Source organism: Eimeria acervulina, genomic scaffold (assembly GCF_000499425.1).
Source record: "Eimeria acervulina Houghton genomic scaffold, Eah_scaff376, whole genome shotgun sequence".
Lineage (NCBI taxonomy): Eukaryota > Apicomplexa > Conoidasida > Eucoccidiorida > Eimeriidae > Eimeria > Eimeria acervulina.
This window is the reverse complement of record NW_013547351.1, coordinates 1-20,124: the sequence shown is the minus strand read 5'-3', so window position 1 is coordinate 20,124 and position 20,124 is coordinate 1. Positions and strand designations below refer to the sequence as shown.

General features: G+C 49.6%; 4 protein-coding genes across 4 annotated transcripts; 2 read left to right on the top strand and 2 right to left on the bottom strand.

Annotated features, from left to right (window-relative positions):
* Positions 1-854: 854 nt before the first annotated feature.
* Positions 855-2,213, bottom strand: EAH_00035640 (hypothetical protein, conserved; the record flags this gene model as incomplete). Its single annotated transcript, XM_013392106.1, has 1 exon — positions 855-2,213. One exon carries the CDS (start codon positions 2,211-2,213, stop codon positions 855-857), a length of 1,359 nt encoding a protein of 452 aa, XP_013247560.1.
* A 1,687-nt stretch (positions 2,214-3,900) lies between these two features.
* Positions 3,901-5,526, bottom strand: EAH_00035630 (hypothetical protein, conserved; the record flags this gene model as incomplete). The annotated part of the gene is made up of 1 exon (XM_013392105.1): positions 3,901-5,526. One exon carries the CDS (start codon positions 5,524-5,526, stop codon positions 3,901-3,903), a length of 1,626 nt encoding a protein of 541 aa, XP_013247559.1.
* A 6,531-nt stretch (positions 5,527-12,057) lies between these two features.
* Positions 12,058-14,079, top strand: EAH_00035620 (hypothetical protein; the record flags this gene model as incomplete). The annotated part of the gene is made up of 5 exons (XM_013392104.1): positions 12,058-12,181; positions 12,678-12,751; positions 13,223-13,274; positions 13,478-13,578; positions 14,023-14,079. The coding sequence occupies 5 exons, from the start codon at positions 12,058-12,060 to the stop codon at positions 14,077-14,079; spliced, it is 408 nt and encodes a 135-aa protein (XP_013247558.1).
* Positions 14,080-15,936: 1,857 nt separating this feature from the next.
* On the top strand, positions 15,937-17,349 carry EAH_00035610 (hypothetical protein, conserved; the record flags this gene model as incomplete). The annotated part of the gene is made up of 1 exon (XM_013392103.1): positions 15,937-17,349. One exon carries the CDS (start codon positions 15,937-15,939, stop codon positions 17,347-17,349), a length of 1,413 nt encoding a protein of 470 aa, XP_013247557.1.
* Positions 17,350-20,124: the final 2,775 nt, after the last annotated feature.

Genomic DNA, 20,124 nt, shown 5'->3' with positions numbered 1-20,124 from the left:
AGAAACGCGGGGCCTTCGTTGCCGTATTGTGCCGACTCCGATATCAAAAGCAGCTGTTTCTCTCCATGCATATCAACTACTCTGCAGGAAATCTACTTTAAGAAACTGAAGTGAGGCAAAAACTTCTGATATGTGCAGATAAGAGTAGACAATGCTTCTAATGAGACTCAAGAGTGAAGAGCCTGTTCCCCTCCAAAGCTTGAGAGCTCCTGCCACCGTTAAATTATCTGCAAGGCCACCCAATACTTCGGTACCGCTCACACCAAACGACCTGCTTCGAGACAATGAGCAGCAGGGAAGCATTACAAGGGTGCTTGAGTCCTCACTAAGCTAATAAGCGAGGGAGGTTACCAATCGGAGTATGCAGATCGAATAGCACAGTGTATGGGAAGAGCTAGCATAGTGTTAAATGGGAACCACAGTACCACACGTAAGCCGCCCACAACGTAAGTCCCACAAATTAATTGCATCCTGGTCACTTCCGCATCCTGCACACTTACAACACTGGGGTAAATTATACGCAAAGCACTTATTTCTACACTGCGACCCCGAACTACAACTCTGAGGAGATTTTATTTAAGCCAGTGCGAAGCCGAAAACGACTTTACTTTGAGTTGTGTAGTGCAGGACGCCGAGAAGCAGAACAGCAGCTTTCTAATTTGTATTTTCTGTTCTTGGCCTGTAGGTGCATATTTACATGAGCAACAACTAACCAATGGAACCAACTGTGCCTGTCTGCATCACTCTATATGTAAAAAAAACTGAAAATGCAAGGAGTAGTCCCCCCTTCAGGACGAATAAGACTGGGAGCCGCCCTTGCAAACATAATGGCAAAAAAGAGAGTAGGGAGCCTATTATGGGTTGTGTACTAGGTCAGGAAATTCCTCCTGAATCTCCCAGGATGTTATTCTATGCAACCTCCGTGGCTCCAGCAATCGCAGAATAAGTTCCTTCCACCTAGAAGGTACTTTCGCTGCCTCCAGGATGGGTTCGAGTGTTGCTGACCTTGTGTTGGTCTCAATAAGCCATGTCGCTAGCAGTACATTTGGATCTTCCCTGCCGTTCACTCTCATTTCTCCATACGGAGAGGTTTTAGTTGTGAACAGTTCGTACAGGAGTATCCCAAGGGACCACAAGTCGCTGCTGGCTTGCGGGATGATGAACCCGCTCTCGTATGCTTCGGGGTCTAGCCGCAAAGCCAGCTGGGGCTCCCGATACTGCGGTGTAAAAAATGTCAGTTGTCTGCACGGACTGCCAAACGGGAGGGCGGACCCCAGATCGGCGACAAGGAATGAGCCGTCTGCGCTCAACAACATGTTGTCCCATTTGAGGTCATTGTGACTCAGACCTGCCTGTTGAATTTTAAGAACTATATTTACCAAACGTCGAGCTATATACTCGCGCGACTTTTCTACAACTTCTTTCGCATGGATATGTAGGTCAATCATATCCCCAAAGAATCTCTCCATTAGCTGTACGCGTCCCAAGACAAAATATCTACCGGCACGCTGGGCTTCGGGGGCTCCAGCAATATCGGCAGTGTACAAGGGAACGGCGATGCCCTTCTTTAAGCCCACCATATTTGCTGGAATGACGCCACAGAGCTGCCTCGCTCCCTCTTCCTCAAAGTCAAGTTCCCCCCGTATCTCTGCAATAAAAGCTTCATCAGTTTGGAACCACTTTGCAAAATTTGCATCTTTTCGGAGAATGCGCATCGCAAACAACTCATGAGCATCCGTATCCTCGGCTTCCACCACTATGGCTGAACTGCCCTTGCCCAGTATTTGAGTTATGCGAACAAGGCGGGGCAGATGTCCACCGTTATCCATCCAGTGTAGTGGCTTCACGTTCTTCAGCAGCAACGTCATGCCAACCAACGAATCCGATGATCCATTTGATAACATCCTAGCAACACTGGAAAGTTCGTAAGAATCCCCTTCACATGAGAGCTCCTCGTGCACGTGGCCCTTTGCAAGGTAGGCTGCAATTTCATCTTTTCCTCGCTTCACATCTGGAGGGAGCGTTCTTTCAAAATGATCAAGCATAGGTAATCCCCACATGTCGTATGGGGGGAACTGGTTTTCAGGATGCGAAAGAGATATAATGGCTACTGAAGACAAGAGGGACGTGTCCTTCTCAGTTTCTACTGGATACTCGTGAGCGTTTTGAGTTTGCTGTTGCTGCTCATGTTCCCCCGTTGAACCCGACAGCATGGTTGAAGTAGGGGAATTACGATCAACCTCAAAATAATATGCGCTGTCTTTGTACACAGGCAGCTTCCCATATGCAGACTCCTGCACTCTGGACGGGATGGTGAACAAAAGAGCACTTGCCACACCCAGAACTAAGATATAAAAGAAGTATCGTTCCCATTGCCTTCGACGCCCCGCTCCTGTATTCACCGTAGTAGAAAATGCATTATCATGCACTGGTGCATTTGTCCCAGTGGGCTTTTCTACAGTGGGGGGAGGAACGCTGCTCTCGTGCCCCTCAACATGAAGGAGCTCCTCAGTCATCTCTGTTCTGGGTGTCTCGGCACAAAGCCACACGGAAAGCGAATAAATACATCAATTTACAAGCAAAGCAGATGCTTCCAGCAAAGACAAAAAAGAAACAAGCAAGTCTGCTAAGGCTCCCCACAGTTCCGGTGGTCATGCGTACGCGCTCGCTGCTGTGAGGACCACTACTTTGCCTCAACCATAGTACGGAATTAAAAATGCACAGGAAACCATGTTCACAAAGTCAACTAATATTGATTAAGATGCTGCAGACACTCTCTTAAGCATGGGCTCAACTCATAAAGCAGTTCGCTGGAGGGTATCGTCGATTGTCACTTCCAATATCGGCTTCCTGCACAAAGGCGCTCAAACAGCGGTTCACTCCTCAAATTTCACTCTCCTAACATGAACGTCATCGAAAACAATTTATCCTGTCTGGCCTAACTAATTTTCCCGGAAAAATGTGGGATTTGCGTGCAACCCCCCGACATTCCGTTCAGCAAGATCACAAGCCACAACAGCGATTGCGTACCTCACCTGTAGAGAGGGGCATTTCCTGCTGCGCATAAGTGTACGGGGTATGAACAAGCATATACTCAACCAACAAGCAAATATGTCAATATGATCCAGGCGAAGCGCGGGGATTCAAAGGGAACCCTACGCCCTTCATAGCATTGGTTAAGCATTGCCGTTGGTTGGCTGTAGATAGCTGGCCTGTATCTTCGCTCTTCAGTGAGCCCTCTGGGTTTCGAAACGAGCCCATGAATACATGTACCAACCTACTGGATCCTGCTTCCCTGAGTCGGGGATTTTCGCAGGGGCGCTAACCTAAACCTAAAGCTCCCGTGAGAACTCTTCCTCTACTGAGTGTGAGAGGTTCCCGGTCCCCTTGCCGCAATTCGCTCCACGCATGAAGAGCCCATAAGCTATATAGTATCATGCACTGGCTTGAAAGTAACTCATTCAACAGCCCTGCATCAGCACTGTTCAAAGCTAGCTAGGTGCAATACTACACAAAAGGTCTTAGTCGCAAATTACAAGACTCTGACTAGGTATCACTTGACCTCAGACTGCCTCGCTTTAAACATGACACCCCTTGATAAGATGAACTTCAACAAACGACGTCAATCTCGGCAGAATTCGAAGCATGTCCGCCTTTGGCGGCATTGTCTCCAGAAACAGCAAACACTGAAAACCAGCAAACAAGTAGACGAGCTGGGCCTTACCAGTCCGCGAACTTGTATGTTTGCATTGCTTCGAAGCCTGATCTACCACCAATGTTTTCCAAGACAGATACGTACGCTCTGGCGAATGGGAATCCATTCGCAAGCCAAGTGTGCGGCTTCATGCTGGCTGAGAAGGCCAAAGGCAATGTTTATTGGACCCTTGAATGGCAGAGGTGTTATTCAGCAGGATGACTGAGGAGGTCAAAGAACTCCCAGATAATCTCAAAGCCATTTATCCGATTTGAACTGCGTGGCTCTAACAACCGCAGAATAAGCTGCTGCCACCTTAACGGCACATTTGAGGCCGCCAGCTCATGATTCAGGATGTACGACCGTACGCCTCTTGTTAGCAGCCCTTTGGCCAGACTCTTTGCCGCATCGCCGTGCGAGTTTCCCTCTTCTGTTCCATACGGATTATCCTTGCCTGTGTATAACTGGAAGAGCATGATTCCTAAAGACCACAAATTCGTTCCAGGTGCAGGAGATAAGCCAGTATCTTCGGCCGCCAAGATGCCAGGCTCCAGATGATCAGAAAGAGAGGCCAACTCGCTGATTATTGGTCTGCCGAAAGGAGCGCTGCTGCCAAAGTCTCCCAGTAGGAAAGACCCATCTTCACGCAGAAACAAAGAATCCCAGTCAAGGGCAAGGTGGCCGATGCCCGTCTTCTCCAGTTTGAGCACTATATGTAGCAAACGAGTAGCGATATAGTCCCGTGCTTTTGCCATGACACCAGGTGCGCTTTTCTTGAGGTCGTTAAGGGTCCCCTGGAACTTCTCCAAAAGCTTTGGCTGATTCAAGATAAGGGTCTCTCCTGCGGAGCACACTGGAGAGACGCCTACTATCTCAGCGGTGTATAGGGTGACTGCGAAACCCTTCAGGGAGGCGGTAAGCGCTGCCGAAACGCTGCCGCAGGCTTGTATCTCTGCGTTCCGCTCATCTTTAAATGCCTCCCGCGCCTTCCCCAGGAAAGTCTCCACACCAAAGACCTCTATCACATCCTCATCAAGCATGGGGATCTGCAACGAAAACTCCCGATTGGCGTCTATATCTTCAGCATGAAGCAATAAGCCCCACCGCAGAACTCCCGCGACCTTCGTGACTCGTAACACGTGGGGCAGGTGCCTGATTTCATCGTCCAGCTTTAAGGGCCGGGTTCCGCGCAAAACCAAGACCATCCCAACAAAGGAGCCAACAGTTCTCTCCCAAAGTGCCTCACAAACAATACGCTGAGACGTCTCAACAGATTGAGCAACGGCATCGCTTGTGTAGAACTCAACGGCCCAGGCAGCAAGTGCTGCTTTGCCCTGCTTCAGTCTTGAAGAAAGAGTACGTTCAAAGTCTTCAAGTGAAGGCAATCCCCAATCGTCATAGTTTGTCACAGGCTGTGTGGGACGACGTATCGACAGGACGGAGGCCAATGAACCAGAAAGTTCCGCCTTCCCACGCGGACGAGTATGCGGCTTGCCAGAGCCGCCAACGGGGCGGCCATCTGTCCCAGCCTGCTTCTGTGTCCGCTCCACTTGCTCATCAATTGACAAAGAGGAGGAGGAACGGGCGTAGGCAGTTCTCTGGACAGTTGCATTCTCCGAATCCACACGATCTGCCGGTGGCGACACTTTTCCATGGACCACGATGAACACGATCATGCTGGCCGCGGCCAAAGCGAGGGGAGCCAGACTAACTCGTCCTACAGGAGAACTGGAGACTACCTTCCGAGTATCAACCAGAAAATTCTTGGCACCTGCCACCGGTTCCGACTCCACTCTCGCACTTGTCTCTCCAGGATCAATACGCCGATCCATCTTTGCCTTTAGAAAGAACCAGAAACAACGAACACACGGAAAGACAGTTTCTACACACAGTCATAGTATTTAATCCACAACGAGAGGCAACCAACTGCGTGGGGCTCACATCGCTCACCAGAGATCCTTCGTTTCCATTTCCCGCGTGGCAAAGCAAGCCCACATGATACCCGTGCTAGCTTAATACTAAGGCCAAAAAGCGTGACGGGTTACACTTAATTATAACAAGTACAATGGTAAGATTAATGCTAACTTTTTGTTGGGATCTTCGAAAAGAATGGACGGGGAACTAGCGTGGATCAATTTCCTGCGCCGGGCGATAAGGCCACCTGCACGCGCAGGTTAGTGCGCTTGGCACTTAGAAAGAATCATCTCGTGTAAATTAATATCTTCGCCAGCCAATAACCCCTTCGTACTCCTCCTAGGAGGTGGCAATACGATCGCCAACCGCCAACCACCTCCAGTGGTCCAGCTGCACGGCGGTGTCAGTTGCCATTGCTGTTTTTGTAGATTCACGACTTTCCATGCAACTGCTGCACTTCGATATGACGCATTTGTACCCAAATGCCATTTCTGTGCTCTGTTTATCACTAAACCGCTCCCTACATCCATGTCTGACACATCTTCCTGCGCAGCGTGTTCAGAGTGGGTCTGCGTGGGCGGTATCAATGTTTCTTCTTGTGTGCGTGGTCGTGATCGAGGGTAGGGTAAGTGATTAGTGATTGTTAACAGCATTTACAAATGTAACAATTGGGGCTTCGTTGCAGTCGCATGCGTTGTTGTATTGCAGTAAAGTGCGTTCCACATCGTAACAGGCGGCTTCCTGCCCACACCAACGCGAAGCTCGTGTGCCTCCCACTTGTATGCCTAGTACGCTAGTAGGCCTGGGGACCAAAGGGGAGGCCATCTGCTTTTAGGTAGTCCTTACTTCAAGCCCTTGACTCAACTTTCCCCAAAACGGTCGTCTGCTAAGCACAAGTACTTCGTTACAATTGGTAGCACCGCATGGGCGCAAAAGATGTGAGCTCATCCCCCCAGCTGGGTGGCCTAGTGTACAGCGCCAGTTGGTGGCAGAAGGCGTTTTGCAAGACTGTCACTATTCTTCTTAAAGTCTTCCTAGAAACTTTTGGCTTTCACTCCCCTCGGATAATGCGAATTGACCAGGAATTGCACTTCTATGGGGCGCCGACCAACGGCTGAGCGCCAACTTGCATTAGAGCGAGCGTAGTCCCTGCATCCCATCCAACCGAAGATGCCTGTCTTTACGGCGATGAGAGTTCGTGGAGAATGCCTCAAGCTTGTCCGACATGACAAATACGATGATTGCTGCAATGAGGGGAGAATGGAAGCGTTCCTCTAGACTTGTGCGTTCGCCTGCGAAGACAAACATTTGCTATTGGTATCTTCTTTAGTGGAAAGGGAAGCACGACGACGGTGGTTGAATGACAAGCCATGGTACCACTTTTCCAGCTTTCCGACGTGCGTTGCGTTGTAAATTTATTTCCGGGTATGCGAAAGACGAGGAAATGGCGTAAGGAATAATTAGGCAAGGGAAGCCACCGACGGACAGCTAAATTACTATGCTGAACAGAAGTCAAATAGTGGACGCGGAGCTTCGGCATCTATGATTCATACAAGTGCTGTCCTGGAGAGAGGTCGGCTACTAGCTGGGCAGTGGAGAGGTAAATGGGTGAAGGTGAAACTCGCCGGGATGATGGATTCTTGCACAACAAAGAGAAACGACGCCACTTCCACCTCTGTGAGAAGAAAGAAAGCGGGTTTGGAAATGATTTCTATACTATGACGATTGCTACTGGATTTGAAAATACCTTTTCCCTGTCCCCCGTCCGCTTCTCCCCCCCGCAAACCCTTTCCCCAAAAGATGTGAAGCGCAGTCCGACAACTTCCGGAAAATTCGGCACTCAGAAAGTTGAGGAACTGGTCCCGAGCGGTGCATCTGCTTCTTGTGCAGCAAAGGAGGTAGTATTCTTCGAGACAGTGGACGCATGAAGAGGGTGGAGGAACGGTACAAGCAAGGCATCGAGAAGCGCCACCAGCGGAGCAAGCAAAGCGATCCGATCATGGAAACGTCGTACTCCATGCAGGGTGTGACGCAATGATGAAGCCATGCATGCAGATCCGTAACCTTTTGTTCGTCCAAGTTAGGATTATTGCTCAGAAATTGTTCGTGCTCTTTGTCAGAGTGCGAAACGGACCTGACATCTGAGCGAGGAGAGGCAGCCTACACGCGTATTTGTTGGTGCAGTCTCTGCATCTACACTTCGCTGATAGCCGACAGGGCACGAGGAACAAAAGCACATATGAGTGAAAACCTAAGCTCGTTTGCGAAGGTGGATATACTACCATGATGTAGCACTTCCATATTGCACCAATTCGTCACAACATAGCCCTAGGCATGCTCTGTTGTACTGCACTTAGCCTGGGAAGGCGCCTAACTAGATCCCTAGACTAGCTAAACTAATTGCAATAAGTGACCCATGCTCCTACGTAACTTCTGAGGTCGTACAGTTTTGTCTTATAGTTGGCAAATTCCCCCAACAGTTGTGGGGAAGCGGCAGCAGCAGCAACCGGAGCAACGACAGCAACAACGGCAGAAGCGGCGGAGGCAGCATCAGCTGCTCCTATTGCAGCAGGTGCAGCAGCAGAAAACACCTGAGCGTTTCGTTTTATTTTGTGCTTTTCCTATCAGGGGGAAGCCCAGCCAGACCCGTTGACCAAAAGGCTCAGTAGATACTTGGCACTATGTTGGGGACATGCCGACATGCAAAGCGACTGCAAATGCCATAATGCTCGATCGATCTAGTGTATCGTGAAGTTTGGTGAGAAAGATAATTCATCCGTGTCTGCGGTCTTCCGGGGCTAAGCAGGCTACAGTTGCCTCACAACAGTTATTCAGAAACTGGTGTCGTTCTGCTCCATAGTTGTTGTTTGGCTGCTGTTCCTCTTTTAAAATTTTTTAAATTTCAGGTTGAGACAAAGGAGGCAAGTGGTTGGGAGAGGGAGAAGCGAAGGGACACTAAAGAGCATTGCGCGACAACCCTAAGGATATCACCAAAGCTATTATTCGTCTTCTTGCTCGGAGTGCAGGTGTTAAATGCTTCTCATGTATCATAAGAGGACAGCGCAAAGGTGATGGGGGAGGGATCTTCCTCGACAAAAATACACAAGAGCACGTCAATATGATCAAGGACTCCGTCAACTACAAGAACGCCCACGCAGGAAAACTGTTACAGCTATGGGCATCGTGTACTCACTGAAGAGAAGGTGCCCCCCATTGTACGATTTCTTTGGCAAGACGAAACTCATAAAGAAGAGGAGAGCAGGAAAAGGCAAAGAAAGTAGAAGTGGCAGCACGGGATGGGAGCAGCTGGGCATGCAGAAACCCCCCAACATTCGCAACTTCGATTAGCTGATACGCCCCTTTCTACAAGCCTTCATCCAATGATAAAGAATGTTGCCTAGCTGTTTAACTTTTCAGTGTAGAGGAGCAACCCGCGCTCACGGCCCTCATTTTGTGACTGAAACGCGCGTCCTTCGACCTTTTTTGAAACCTGCAAAACAAGAAATACGCAAAAAATACGAAAAAAGAGCATTGATATCCTACTGCGCAAATGACCTTTCTCTCATCACCTCCAGAGAAAGTATGCAGAAAAACCAAACCCTAGAAGTCATTAGAAGAACCCATCCAAGGCCTTTGTTGGACTGGATGAAAAATGGCGTAATGCAAGTTACTGCCTATCTGGGGAGTTGTGGGAGACAATGGCGAAATTCTTCCTCCCTCAAGAAGTCGGATACGAATGGGTACAATGTGCTGGACATGCTCGGCCCAGCTGACGAGTACCCACCGCAGCAACTGAGAAAGTTGGATAACCACACTCAGAATTTCTGGACGACGGACGGTCTTGGAATCTATGGAAAGTAGCTTGAGGAGCTGTAGGCGAAGCTGAGACCCTTCCAGAAGCTGACAAAGAAGGTTCTTCATAAAAAAGTAGGCAAAAGAGGTCTTTTCAACAGAATTATAGACACCAAGTGCTTGCATCTCAACACGGAATTCGGCTTGGCTGCTAAAAGGGAAGGCATAATGAAGGTCCAGGCGCTGAGACGCAACACCATGGCGAGATACACGTGCAAATGAAAGGAGCTTTGGGTGAGTAGAAGAAGAACCAAATCAAGAAAGCGATGCAATACCACTTGTGGGTGACAAAGCACACGAGGGCGTGCTTTGCTTGCTCTCCGAAGTTGGTACAAGGACACACGCTTGGCCTTTGTAGGCAATCTCCAAGCAAGTGTAAGCACAATAATTGCCTACAGCGTTAGTTGAGACTGCAGCAGTGAGTTTGGTTTTGCTTGCACACGAAGGTGCCGTGCAGTTGAAACGACGTGCGCTGCAACCCTTTTGTGCTGGCTCCTTTCCCCCAGTGTTATACCCGTGGGCCGCTATCCTTAGAACGTCTACTGACTAGAGAAGATGTCATTTATTTTCAACGAAGTCGCAAGCACTTTTGCTCGATTGTAGCCCATGGCGGATCTCGAAAAAGATTGCGACCCCCCGTTACGCCAACCGCAGATGCACGCATGTACACAACTGCTAAACACATGGATAGCGATCAGCAACCAAATTGAAAGTAGGTCTCTACCTAGAGATGCACGAATAAACTTCACACGGACAATGCTACACACAAACTTGTACTGTACAATGTATAGTGAGCAGCTCTCACGTGTTACTGTCTGGGTACCCTTCTATGCACACCTAGTAAGTACAATTAATCTATCGCTACACTCAGCGAATCTTCCCTTGATTAGACCAAATAGTCGGCAAGATCCTTTTAAAACACATTCGCGTCTCATAATCTTAGAAAGGAAGACCAAGAATAATAGCACTCGCCCCGTGACCCCTGAGCTGGCCAGCGCCTGGGCGGCAGTGCCAACCTCCCAGCCAGCCCCGTAGCTGGGGTCCTTGCCAAGCAGCTTTACTTCTGAGGCTTCCCAATGCAGCTTGATTCATTTCTGTCAAGTCTTTCTTTCTTTACTCTTTCTTATGGATAGGCCGCCAGAGTACCGATTTGATCACCATGGTCGTGGGGGTACACTACAGCAAATGCACTGCGATGGCCCTCAGATTGGACATGTAGAGGTCTATCCGGCAGAGAGAGTACAAATAATATATTGTTGCAAGTAAGTCAAGTCACTTGATACAGGAATAAAGGCCATCAGTTCAAGAGTGCTCTGCAGCTACCCAGTGCCCGGTGCTTGCAGCGAGTCTAGGCTCTCGTCCGCAAAGTGCCCGCATCGGTAGAAAAATTACCATTGCTCTTCCTCCTTCAGGAGGAGTAGCCCAAGCATATGAACATTAGGCTGTTCTTTGGCATTTTAAGGTGAATTCAACGGTTATGAGTTGAGTGTGGCGTGTCAATATCGAGTGAACACTTAAAAGGTATACATAGGGTTGAGTGGCAGCTTAGAGCACTGTTCACTACACTGAGTCTCTATTCATTGGTGCAGTCTCGGTGGCGAGGCATCGCGGAACCAGCAAGCAATGCCAGCTCTCGAAGGAACAGCCTTTTGGAGGTGCACAGCTTCCATCAGCATCAATCCACTTACCAGCGAGTATGCCCTGCGGTTGAAATCGGCTAACTTATGAGCTTCACGGAAATACGCAGCAACTCCATCATACCAGTTGTAAACCCCACGACGAATATGTGCATGTAACACCATAGGGGTATCGCGAGTACCCTCTCAAATCTCACCAACCAGCCCTGGGCAACTGTCGTGGGATGTGCGTTATGCAGCGCCGGTTAGACTTTACGCGCTCCAGCTTCCCGCAGCACGTCGCGTACTTGCTTTCCGGTAAATTTGCTCCTTAAAGCCTCATGCACTTCTGTGCCTCCAAAAATGGACAAGCAGGGGGCTGTTATTGAGACCATAGTCTCAGCAGCCCTAGAGCCGAGGGGAAGGGGCAAGGATTCATCCTCGGAAGTTCGAAAAACTGAGCCGACATATTGGCGGGAACTGCCTGGCCTGCCGTCTTTTATTTTGCGGGCTGCATGGTTCATGCTGCTAGTTGCAATACGCAGCAGCCTAGCTTATCTGGTGGAGCCGAGCCCTCCCAAGCCGGCTTGCCGCTCGATGTTGCCCACGAAAGAAGGGGCCAAAGCATGATGATTTGGGCCTGCCTCCACTTGAACAAACTCTTTCTGTAAGGCATAGAAATGACAAAAGGTCTCTAGCTGCTTGGGCCTCTGCCGGCGTCGTCAAGAGTGAGAAAGCTAAGGACTGTGCGGGCATGTTGTTACTCAGGCTTTGTCGAATGGCTCGCAACACTGCTTGGTTGGGATGATTGCTGCTATTCAGGGTGTACCGCCGTGAGACATGAGCGTTACAGAGAGGCATTTGCCCCAAAGGCTGCGCGCTGAAGTTGTTGCTTATTCCCGCTGGAGCTTGTTGGTGAATGTCGAAGACACTGCGATGAGGGAAGAGTACCCCGTTAATATTCTTATCACTTCTGTGGTTATGAAACCTGGGAACAGCGAAGATCTGGCTCGGGAACTCATACGGCAGGCGGCTTCGCACGAGAAGAAAACGGGCCTACACGCTTGCGGCACCACTTTGGCTGAGTTGGCGGCTTCACAAAAGGGTATTTCCTTCCCGTAATATACATTCAGAATATCGGGTCTTGATAAAGTTCACTCGGTAGGGAATTTTAGGATCTATGGTACTGCCAAGTTGATGGAGAAGGTTGTTGGCAACCTCTCACATCTAAACTACGCTATCTGTCGCAAGCCAGAAGAGCTCGACTACATCGCTTCCCGCATGCTGCAGATAGGGTTGTACCTCGAGCCAATCAGGGGTCGGTCATCTGCACCTTGAGGATGGCTCTTTCCTCTTGGAAAATTTTGGCAACGCTGCTCCTTTCGGAGAGGATGTACCCATTGTATCTTCCCGCCAGTCTATTTTTCCGGACCTTTCTATACTGTTCTTATGCTAAGACCAAGCAATTTGCTCCTGAAGCTAAGACGATCATGCTGGGTCTCGGGACAACCTCTTCACGGGAAACAACTACCCCGTCGGAGAAGCGCAGCTGGACGCCAGTCTGGACAGCGCAGTAGAACTGGTACAGCGCTTGATATCAGATAATGTGCGTTTTGACTTTTTGATTCCGCAGTTGGAGGAGGCGAATGCCCCAGAGGGGCGGGCAGAGCTTAGTGTACGTCTGCTGGAGCCCCAGAGACCACTCAGGAGAAATACCTTCCAAATTCTCGAAGACCTTCCAGATATCGTTAACAATCATGCTGAGTAAAGCTTCAATTAGTTGCGCCCTCTACAGAAGCATCTGCCAAGTGCGGGCTCGTTGGTGAGGGGTGGCCCTTGCCGAGTGGCGCACGCTTGTCGGTGTGTCGAAAAGCTTTGAATCAACACTCTTTCCGAGCAAGCGCTCTCACACTAATTGCATTCAATTCGCTAAATAAAAATAGATGCATATTATGGACAAGCAACTGATTGCGCAGGAGCTCAATCGCTTGTGTTTGCAGGCCTTTGGCTAGCATAGGCTGGATTTTATCTGCATTCAAGTTTCCGCCAAGCACCGCTCTGTGCTTCTCGAGGCCCTCTGAGTTTTGCCACTCTGGGAAGCGCCGGGGCCCCCATAGGGAGTTGGTTGCTCGAGAACCATAGGCAGATTCGAAACTCGACGGGGGCAAGTGGACCGAACCTCAAATTTGAATTCAGTGGTATCTGTCTGGTAATCTCTGCTTATCATGCTGAAGCTGCAGAGTGCGTCATTTGTAACGCAACCTAATAGTGTGATTTTAGCCGCAGGTTAGTACGAGTGTTTCGCTTCACCGACAAAGAACCCTCGTTACATTTGTTGGGGAGTTCATCTACAACTGTGCCTGTGTAGGATTGCATGTCGCTTTGTGTGCACGTATCCCAGGTTCAGGGCTGTGGACGCTCATTTCTGGCACTATGCTAAATCCGTGCCATGTTGTACTAGAGTTGGCCTCCGGTGCTTCAAGAGCTTATAGGCGCACAGCGGTAAACAGGGATTCGCCATGCAGTGAATTCTACCTCTTCGTACCCCTCTTCTTGATTTTGAACTCCCATGCGAGGGAACTAAGTTTTCTATCGGCAACGTTTGAGTGCGGTGCGCGTAGACTTCGCGCTCGACTATTATACGTAAGCACCTCATGCTTTGCACAGACTCATTGAAGCAGGGTCTGTGGACAGTTGTTAGATATATCCGTTGTGCGCAGCCGAAATGCACACAAGTAGCGAGCAAGCATTTGGCCTTCACACCAAGTGTTTCTAGTGCTTGCATGCAAATGGGGGCTTGGCTACACTTGCGTGTCGCGTTGTCTTGGGGTATGAACAGCCTCTGACGGGTGCATCGCCCCTTCCAAGTTCACGATCTTCAGCCATTACGCTTAGCGCACGAGGAAACGTCAGACAGAGTTGCTTTTGAGCCCTATTGCTATATAGGTATTGCCGGATGTTTCGATTCGAGTGGAGCGCATGAACGTCGTGCGCGAAGGTTAAGGAGTCGCGCTCCGTCATCATCGCAGGATAGATGCTGTGAGCGGTGCCAGTTTTGAGGGCTCCATTCGGGTATTTCGTCGTTCCAAAATATCAACGTTGTGGAGCTGTATTTGCCGCATGCTACAACTCTCGATCCGCTACCTGTTACCTTGAGTGCTGTAATTCACTTTAGCAGTTCTAAAGCATAGTACCTGTAGCTGGGCATACTCCGACTGACTTTGTGGCTGCTTCACTTGCTCATCCTTTTCCCTTCACTGCCCCTTAGTTAGGTAAGGGGATGAACAAGCTGTTTAGGACGGCGCGCTTCCGAGTAGCCAGCATTAAACTCCTACTGTCTCCAGATGCCCGGAGTGCACTTGCGCAGGACGCTCGTGCCGGTGAACAGAGGAGGCATGCCCTGCTGCAATGCTTGTTGAAACTCCTGCAGAAGGAGGCTCAGATACAAGCCCATCAGAGCCCCTTCCCGATACATGTACGAACGCAGTCACCAAATGTTAGACATTCTTGGCCTACAGTGATTATCGTACGCATATCATGAAAAGCACACTGTAGACAGCCCCTAAAATATCCTCTCTTCTCCGTTCTCCAAATATCGTGCATCGTAACCCTAAACAAAGGAGCTTCCCGAGAGCAGCTAGCATTGCCTTCACTCTCCAGGCTCCCTAGGCACAGTGGAGCAAAGGCATGGGGCTGCGCCGAGAGTAGTCGGCCTGTCATGAGTTGCAGCACACCGTAACAACCACACATACACGTCTACCCAAGCCCTCTTCAGACGCATGCAAAACACTGTAAGGAATCGTTAAACACCTGCTTGGCAATCACTAGCCGATTTGCGCGCAACTACAAGTAACAACTTCACACGGACCATCCCACCCACAAAATGCTACGCCCCCTCAGCACCGACGAGAAGAAGCACAACTCACGCTGTGGATTCATACTCCCTTCACAATAAGAACGCAACCTCAGCTATTGTCGGAACGTCTCCATGTAGCATCGGCATGAATCCACTACTAGGTACGTGACAACCCATTCTGTTGCTCTGCAGCTGAACCTGGCTAAGTTATGGGTTGCTCGGCAGAGCACTTCAGCTCCATTTCATCAGCAGTAAACCACACAACAACTCTGTGGGTTTAGCACCTTGTTGGTATGATTTGGCGACCACATTCTTGGGTGTCGTCAACCAGCCGTCAGAACCTTTCGTGGGATGCATGCTCCCCAGCCCCAATTCGAATGCACGCACTTTAAATCTTGACAAAGAAAGGCGTACTCGCTTTTTGGTGAATTTCTTAATCGAAAGGCCAACACACCATGCAGTTCGTAGCGCGCAGGCACGACAATAAACCTCAAATGGGCTAGAACTCTCCCCTGCCGGAGAGTACAAATATTATAATATTAGAGACAAATCAAATCAATTTAGACAGAAATTAAGACTACCAAGCTAAGAGTGTTTGGCACCAACCCAGGGTGTAGGGCTGGCTGTAAGTGTGGCAATGCCTACTGGGCGCTGAGACACTAGGGGGTGCGCGCACTGAGATCGATTCGCTGGATGTAAAATTGGGGAAAATGGAACCCAGATATAGAAGAAGAGACTATTCTTTGATACTTTAAGGCTATTTCAAGGCTTCTATGCTGAGTGTAGCGTATGCGTAAGAGTGTGCACCTAAGTAGGTGCGTAAACAGGCGAGACATAGGTAGCAGCATACGCTGTTCACCACAAGCTTTCAGCAGGTCCCGTTGCATGCATGCTCCCCAGCGCCGGTTCGAATGTAAGCGTTTGAACTGCGCGCAGGGCATTGGCGTAATGGGTTCTCGGTGAATTTGTTCCTTTAAGCTGGATGATATTCTGTGTTTTCAAATATGGTGGAGCAGAATGCTGTTCTGGGGACCACAGTCTCTGCGGCGGACAAGCCGACAGGAAGTGGCAAGGATTCATTGCCTGAAATTCGAGAAACTGAGCCCACATCCGTGGGGAGACGAAGTTATGTGCCGCCGTATTTTATGTTGGTAGTTGTGGGGTTGGTGATATTGCTTATAATGCACAGAAGGCTGGGTCGTCGGGTGGAGCTGAGCCCTCGCAGCCCGCTCGTTGTTCCTCCACAGGAGAAGCCCGAGCGTGATGATTGGGGAATGGGTTCACTTGAATACTTTGAACAAACTATTCCTGAGCTTGCGGTGGGCAAAAGAGCTCTGGCTGCTTGGGCCTCTGCGTCCGGCGGCTTCGTCAAGAGTGAGAAAGCTGAGGAGTATGGGCGTGCTCTTGCTCATGCTTTGTCGAAAGGCTCGCAACACTCCTTGGTTGGGATGGTTGTTGCTCTTCAGGATGTACAGCCGTGGGACATGAGCGTTACAGAGAGGCCTGCGCCTCAACTGCTGCGCGTCACTGAAGTTGTTGCTTATTCCCGCTGGAACTTGTTGGTGAATGTCGAAGACATTGTGACGAGGGAAGAGTATTCCGCACATATCCCCATGATTCGTGATGGTGGTGAAGACGTGGACAAGGTACAAATACAATATTCAGTTGAGCAGGAGAGGGAGTCTATCATACAGGCTGTCGGCAAAACTCCGGCTGCTTTGGCGGCCTCACAGAAGGGCATTTCCGTCCCACAATACACCGGAAGAATATCAGGTCTTGATGAATTTCACACAGTAGGGAATTTCCAGATCGTTGGCATTGCAACTTTGATGGAAAGGGCTGTGGGAAGCTTACAAAATCTGATACGTACAGCAAAGGACGTCGTGCAACAAGCACGGGACTACATTGCTGTTCGCTTGGTGTATATAGCGTTGAAACTCGAGCATTCTGGAGTCGGCCATCTGCAGTTTGATTGGGATTCTTTGTTTGTGCATAGGGATGGCTCTTTCCTCTTGGGAAATTTCGCCAGCGCTGCTCCCTTCGGAGAGTGTATATATCCCTTTAAAGCCTTCGTGACACATCCTGCAGAACCTTCTATGATGATGGCTTTTGATAATTCCGGCGTATATACTCCTGAAGCTAAGACAAACATGTGGAGTGTCGGGATCCTGCTGTACCAACTCTACACGGGAGACGAAAACCCTTTAGGACGTGTGGAGCAATGGCCAGCAGATGGGTGTTTACTCTCACAGTGCATGCTAGGTCGGCAACTAGATTCTGAAACTATATTAGAGAATTTGAAATCCGCGAATGTCCCAAGGAGGTGGGTAGAGCTTATTCTGCGTCTGTCGGAGCCCGACAGGCGTAGGAGGATAGGTGGCTTCCAAGTTCTGAGGGAGTTTGACGACCTTCTTTAGAAATCCTGCTAAGTAAGCTCTCAGTTCGTTGTGAGCCATGTTTTTGGAGGGCAGGTCTGCCAAGACCAGAGTAGTTATTAGGGGGCATGACCCTTGTTGACTGATGCACGCTTTTCGTTGTCAATTAGCCATGGGTCGGTTCGCCTTCCCAGTAAGTGGGCTCGCAGTTATGCAGACAGTTCAGTGCACGCCAGTAGCTACATATTATATCTAGACTGTGCTCAAAGGCGCAGTCAGGAGCATTGCTGATGTGTGGCCGGCAAGAGATGGCTTTTCTCCGCGCTCAAGTTTCTGCCGAACACCACGCGGTGCTTTTTTTTTGAGGCATTTGGAGTTTTGCAACCTTTGGAAGCGTCCGGACGCTCAAAGCGCTCTGACTGCTCGATAAAGGTAGGCAGATTTGGAACATTAGGGGAGCAAATGAATCGAACCTCAATTTGAATTCATTGGCATCTGTCTGATAACGCCTTGATGCTGAGGCTGCAGATTGTGTGCTTCGTAACGCAATTTAATGGTGCGCTTGTAACCCCCGACTAGTACTTACAAGCACCTTGCTTCCACGAAGCGCCCTCGTTGCATTCAAATATATATATATATATATATATATATATCAGTGGGCGTGAGTAGGCCTGCATCCAGCTATGTGCGCATGTATTAGGGGTTTGGGGCTGTGAACGCTACTATGCGGCACGATGCTAAACCCTCGCGACCAGGTGATTGGGCTGCGGTGTTTCAGCGGCTTATTGGCGAAAAGCTGTAAACGGGGGTTCGGTATCGAATGACTTGTGCTTCTGCGTGCATCTCTGCTTGATTTTGAAGGAGGCATCTGCATCGTGCGTACACACTCCCTTCCGAGGGGATTACGCTTGCGGGTAGGAACGTTTGAGTGCGGTGCGCGTGGGCTTCGCATTCGATTGCTCCACGAAAGTCGCTAATGTTTTGCACAGATTCATTGAAGCAGAGTCTGTAGGCAGTTATTGGATATATCGGTTGCGAGTAGCCAATATGCACGCAATAAGCGCTTGGCTGCCACAACACCAAATGCTTTTAGTGCTTGCATGCATATGAGTGCTTGGCTATGCTTGCTTGCAGCGTTCTCTTGGTACGAGCTGTAGCAGGAACCGCTGCAACCTCTGACGGGTGCATCGTCTCTTCCACGCTCACAATCTTGCGCCAAAGGTTATTCCATTAATACCCCCATAATTCGTTTGAACCAGGGGCACCAATATGAAGTGTGGCTGAGGAACGAATACGGCAGGCGGCTGAGCTGGAGAGGTAGTCTATCCTACAGGCTTGCTGCACCATTCCGACTGATTTGGCGGCCCCACAGAAGGGCATAGCCATCCCACAATACACCGGAAGAATATCAGGTCTTGATGAATTTCACACAGTAGGGTACCAGATCGTTGGCACTGCAACTTTGATGGAAAGGGCTGTGGGAAGCTTACAAAATCTGATACGTACAGCAGAGGACGTCGAGGAACAAGCACGGGACTACATTGCTGCTCGCTTGGTGCATATGGCGTTGAAACTCGAGCATTCTGGAGTCGGCCATCTGCAGTTTGATTGGGATTCTTTGTTTGTGCGTAGGGATGGCTCTTTCCTCTTGGGAAATTTCGCCAGCGCTGCTCCCTTCGGAGAGTGTATATATCCCTTTAAAGCCTTCGTGACACATCCTGCAGAACCTTCTGTGATGATGGCTTTTGATAAGTCCGGCGTGTTTATTCCTGAAGCTAGGATAAACACTTGGGGTCCCGAGGTCCTGCTGTACCAACTCTACACGGCACAGGCCTACCCCTACGGAAGATTGACCGAAAACGGCTGGCCTGCTGAGGCATTGTTACTCTTGAGAGCGTCAGTAACTGTTCAGTTTTAGTTGTGAGCCTTGTTTTTGAAGGGCGCATCTGCCAAGCGCAGGGTAGCTGTTTAGCTGCCTGGGGTAAGGACCTTTGTTGGTTGACGCATGCTTGTCATTGTCTCGACCAGCTACGAACCAGCACTCCTTCCTAGTAAGTGCCCTCATGCGTGTGCAGACAATTCAATGCACGCTAGTAGGCACACATTAAGTTTTAACAAGCGGTTGCGGAGAGGCACAATCACATGCATTGCTGAAGCGTGGCTAATAGAGGCCAATGTTGCTCTGCATTCAAGCGCCAGGCAAACATGATTGATTCGTTTGCCGAGGCATATGAGTCTTGCCGCTTTTGGAAGCTGCTGGCCCCTCAGAGAGCGTTGAATGCTCGAGAAAAATAAGCAGAAAAACAAGCAGTTTTCGGTAGTCGAGGGGGGCGAAAGAACCGAATCTAAATTTGAATTCGTTGGTGTCTAGAGCAGCTCGTGTATGATGTTGCAGAGGCAGAGGGCAGGTCTCGGCCGAGTGATTGCTCATCATGCGTTGAATGCTAGTTGAAGGATTTACTGCTGTCCTAAGATATTATTTGCCTGCAGTCACAACAGAGGCCTGTTCTCACAAGGGAGATTCACTTATCCCTGCAGTAAGCAAGCCCGTAAAAAAAACTATTTCCGGATTACCAAAACCGCAGCTCGTTCGGTTTGACCGCCTCATCTAGACATTTCGTGCACTTCTATCAGTCATCTGTTAGTGCATAAGACATAAAGAAGTCCTCTGCGAGCCTTAGCAGGTTCGAATGCATCACCGAAAGGGGGCCACTGAACTTCCTGCCACTCTGGTGAACAGACTACAGCACCATGCCTAACCTGTTTCCAGTCAGTAACAGACTCGTTGTGCAGTTGGGAAAGGTGTTTCAAATATGG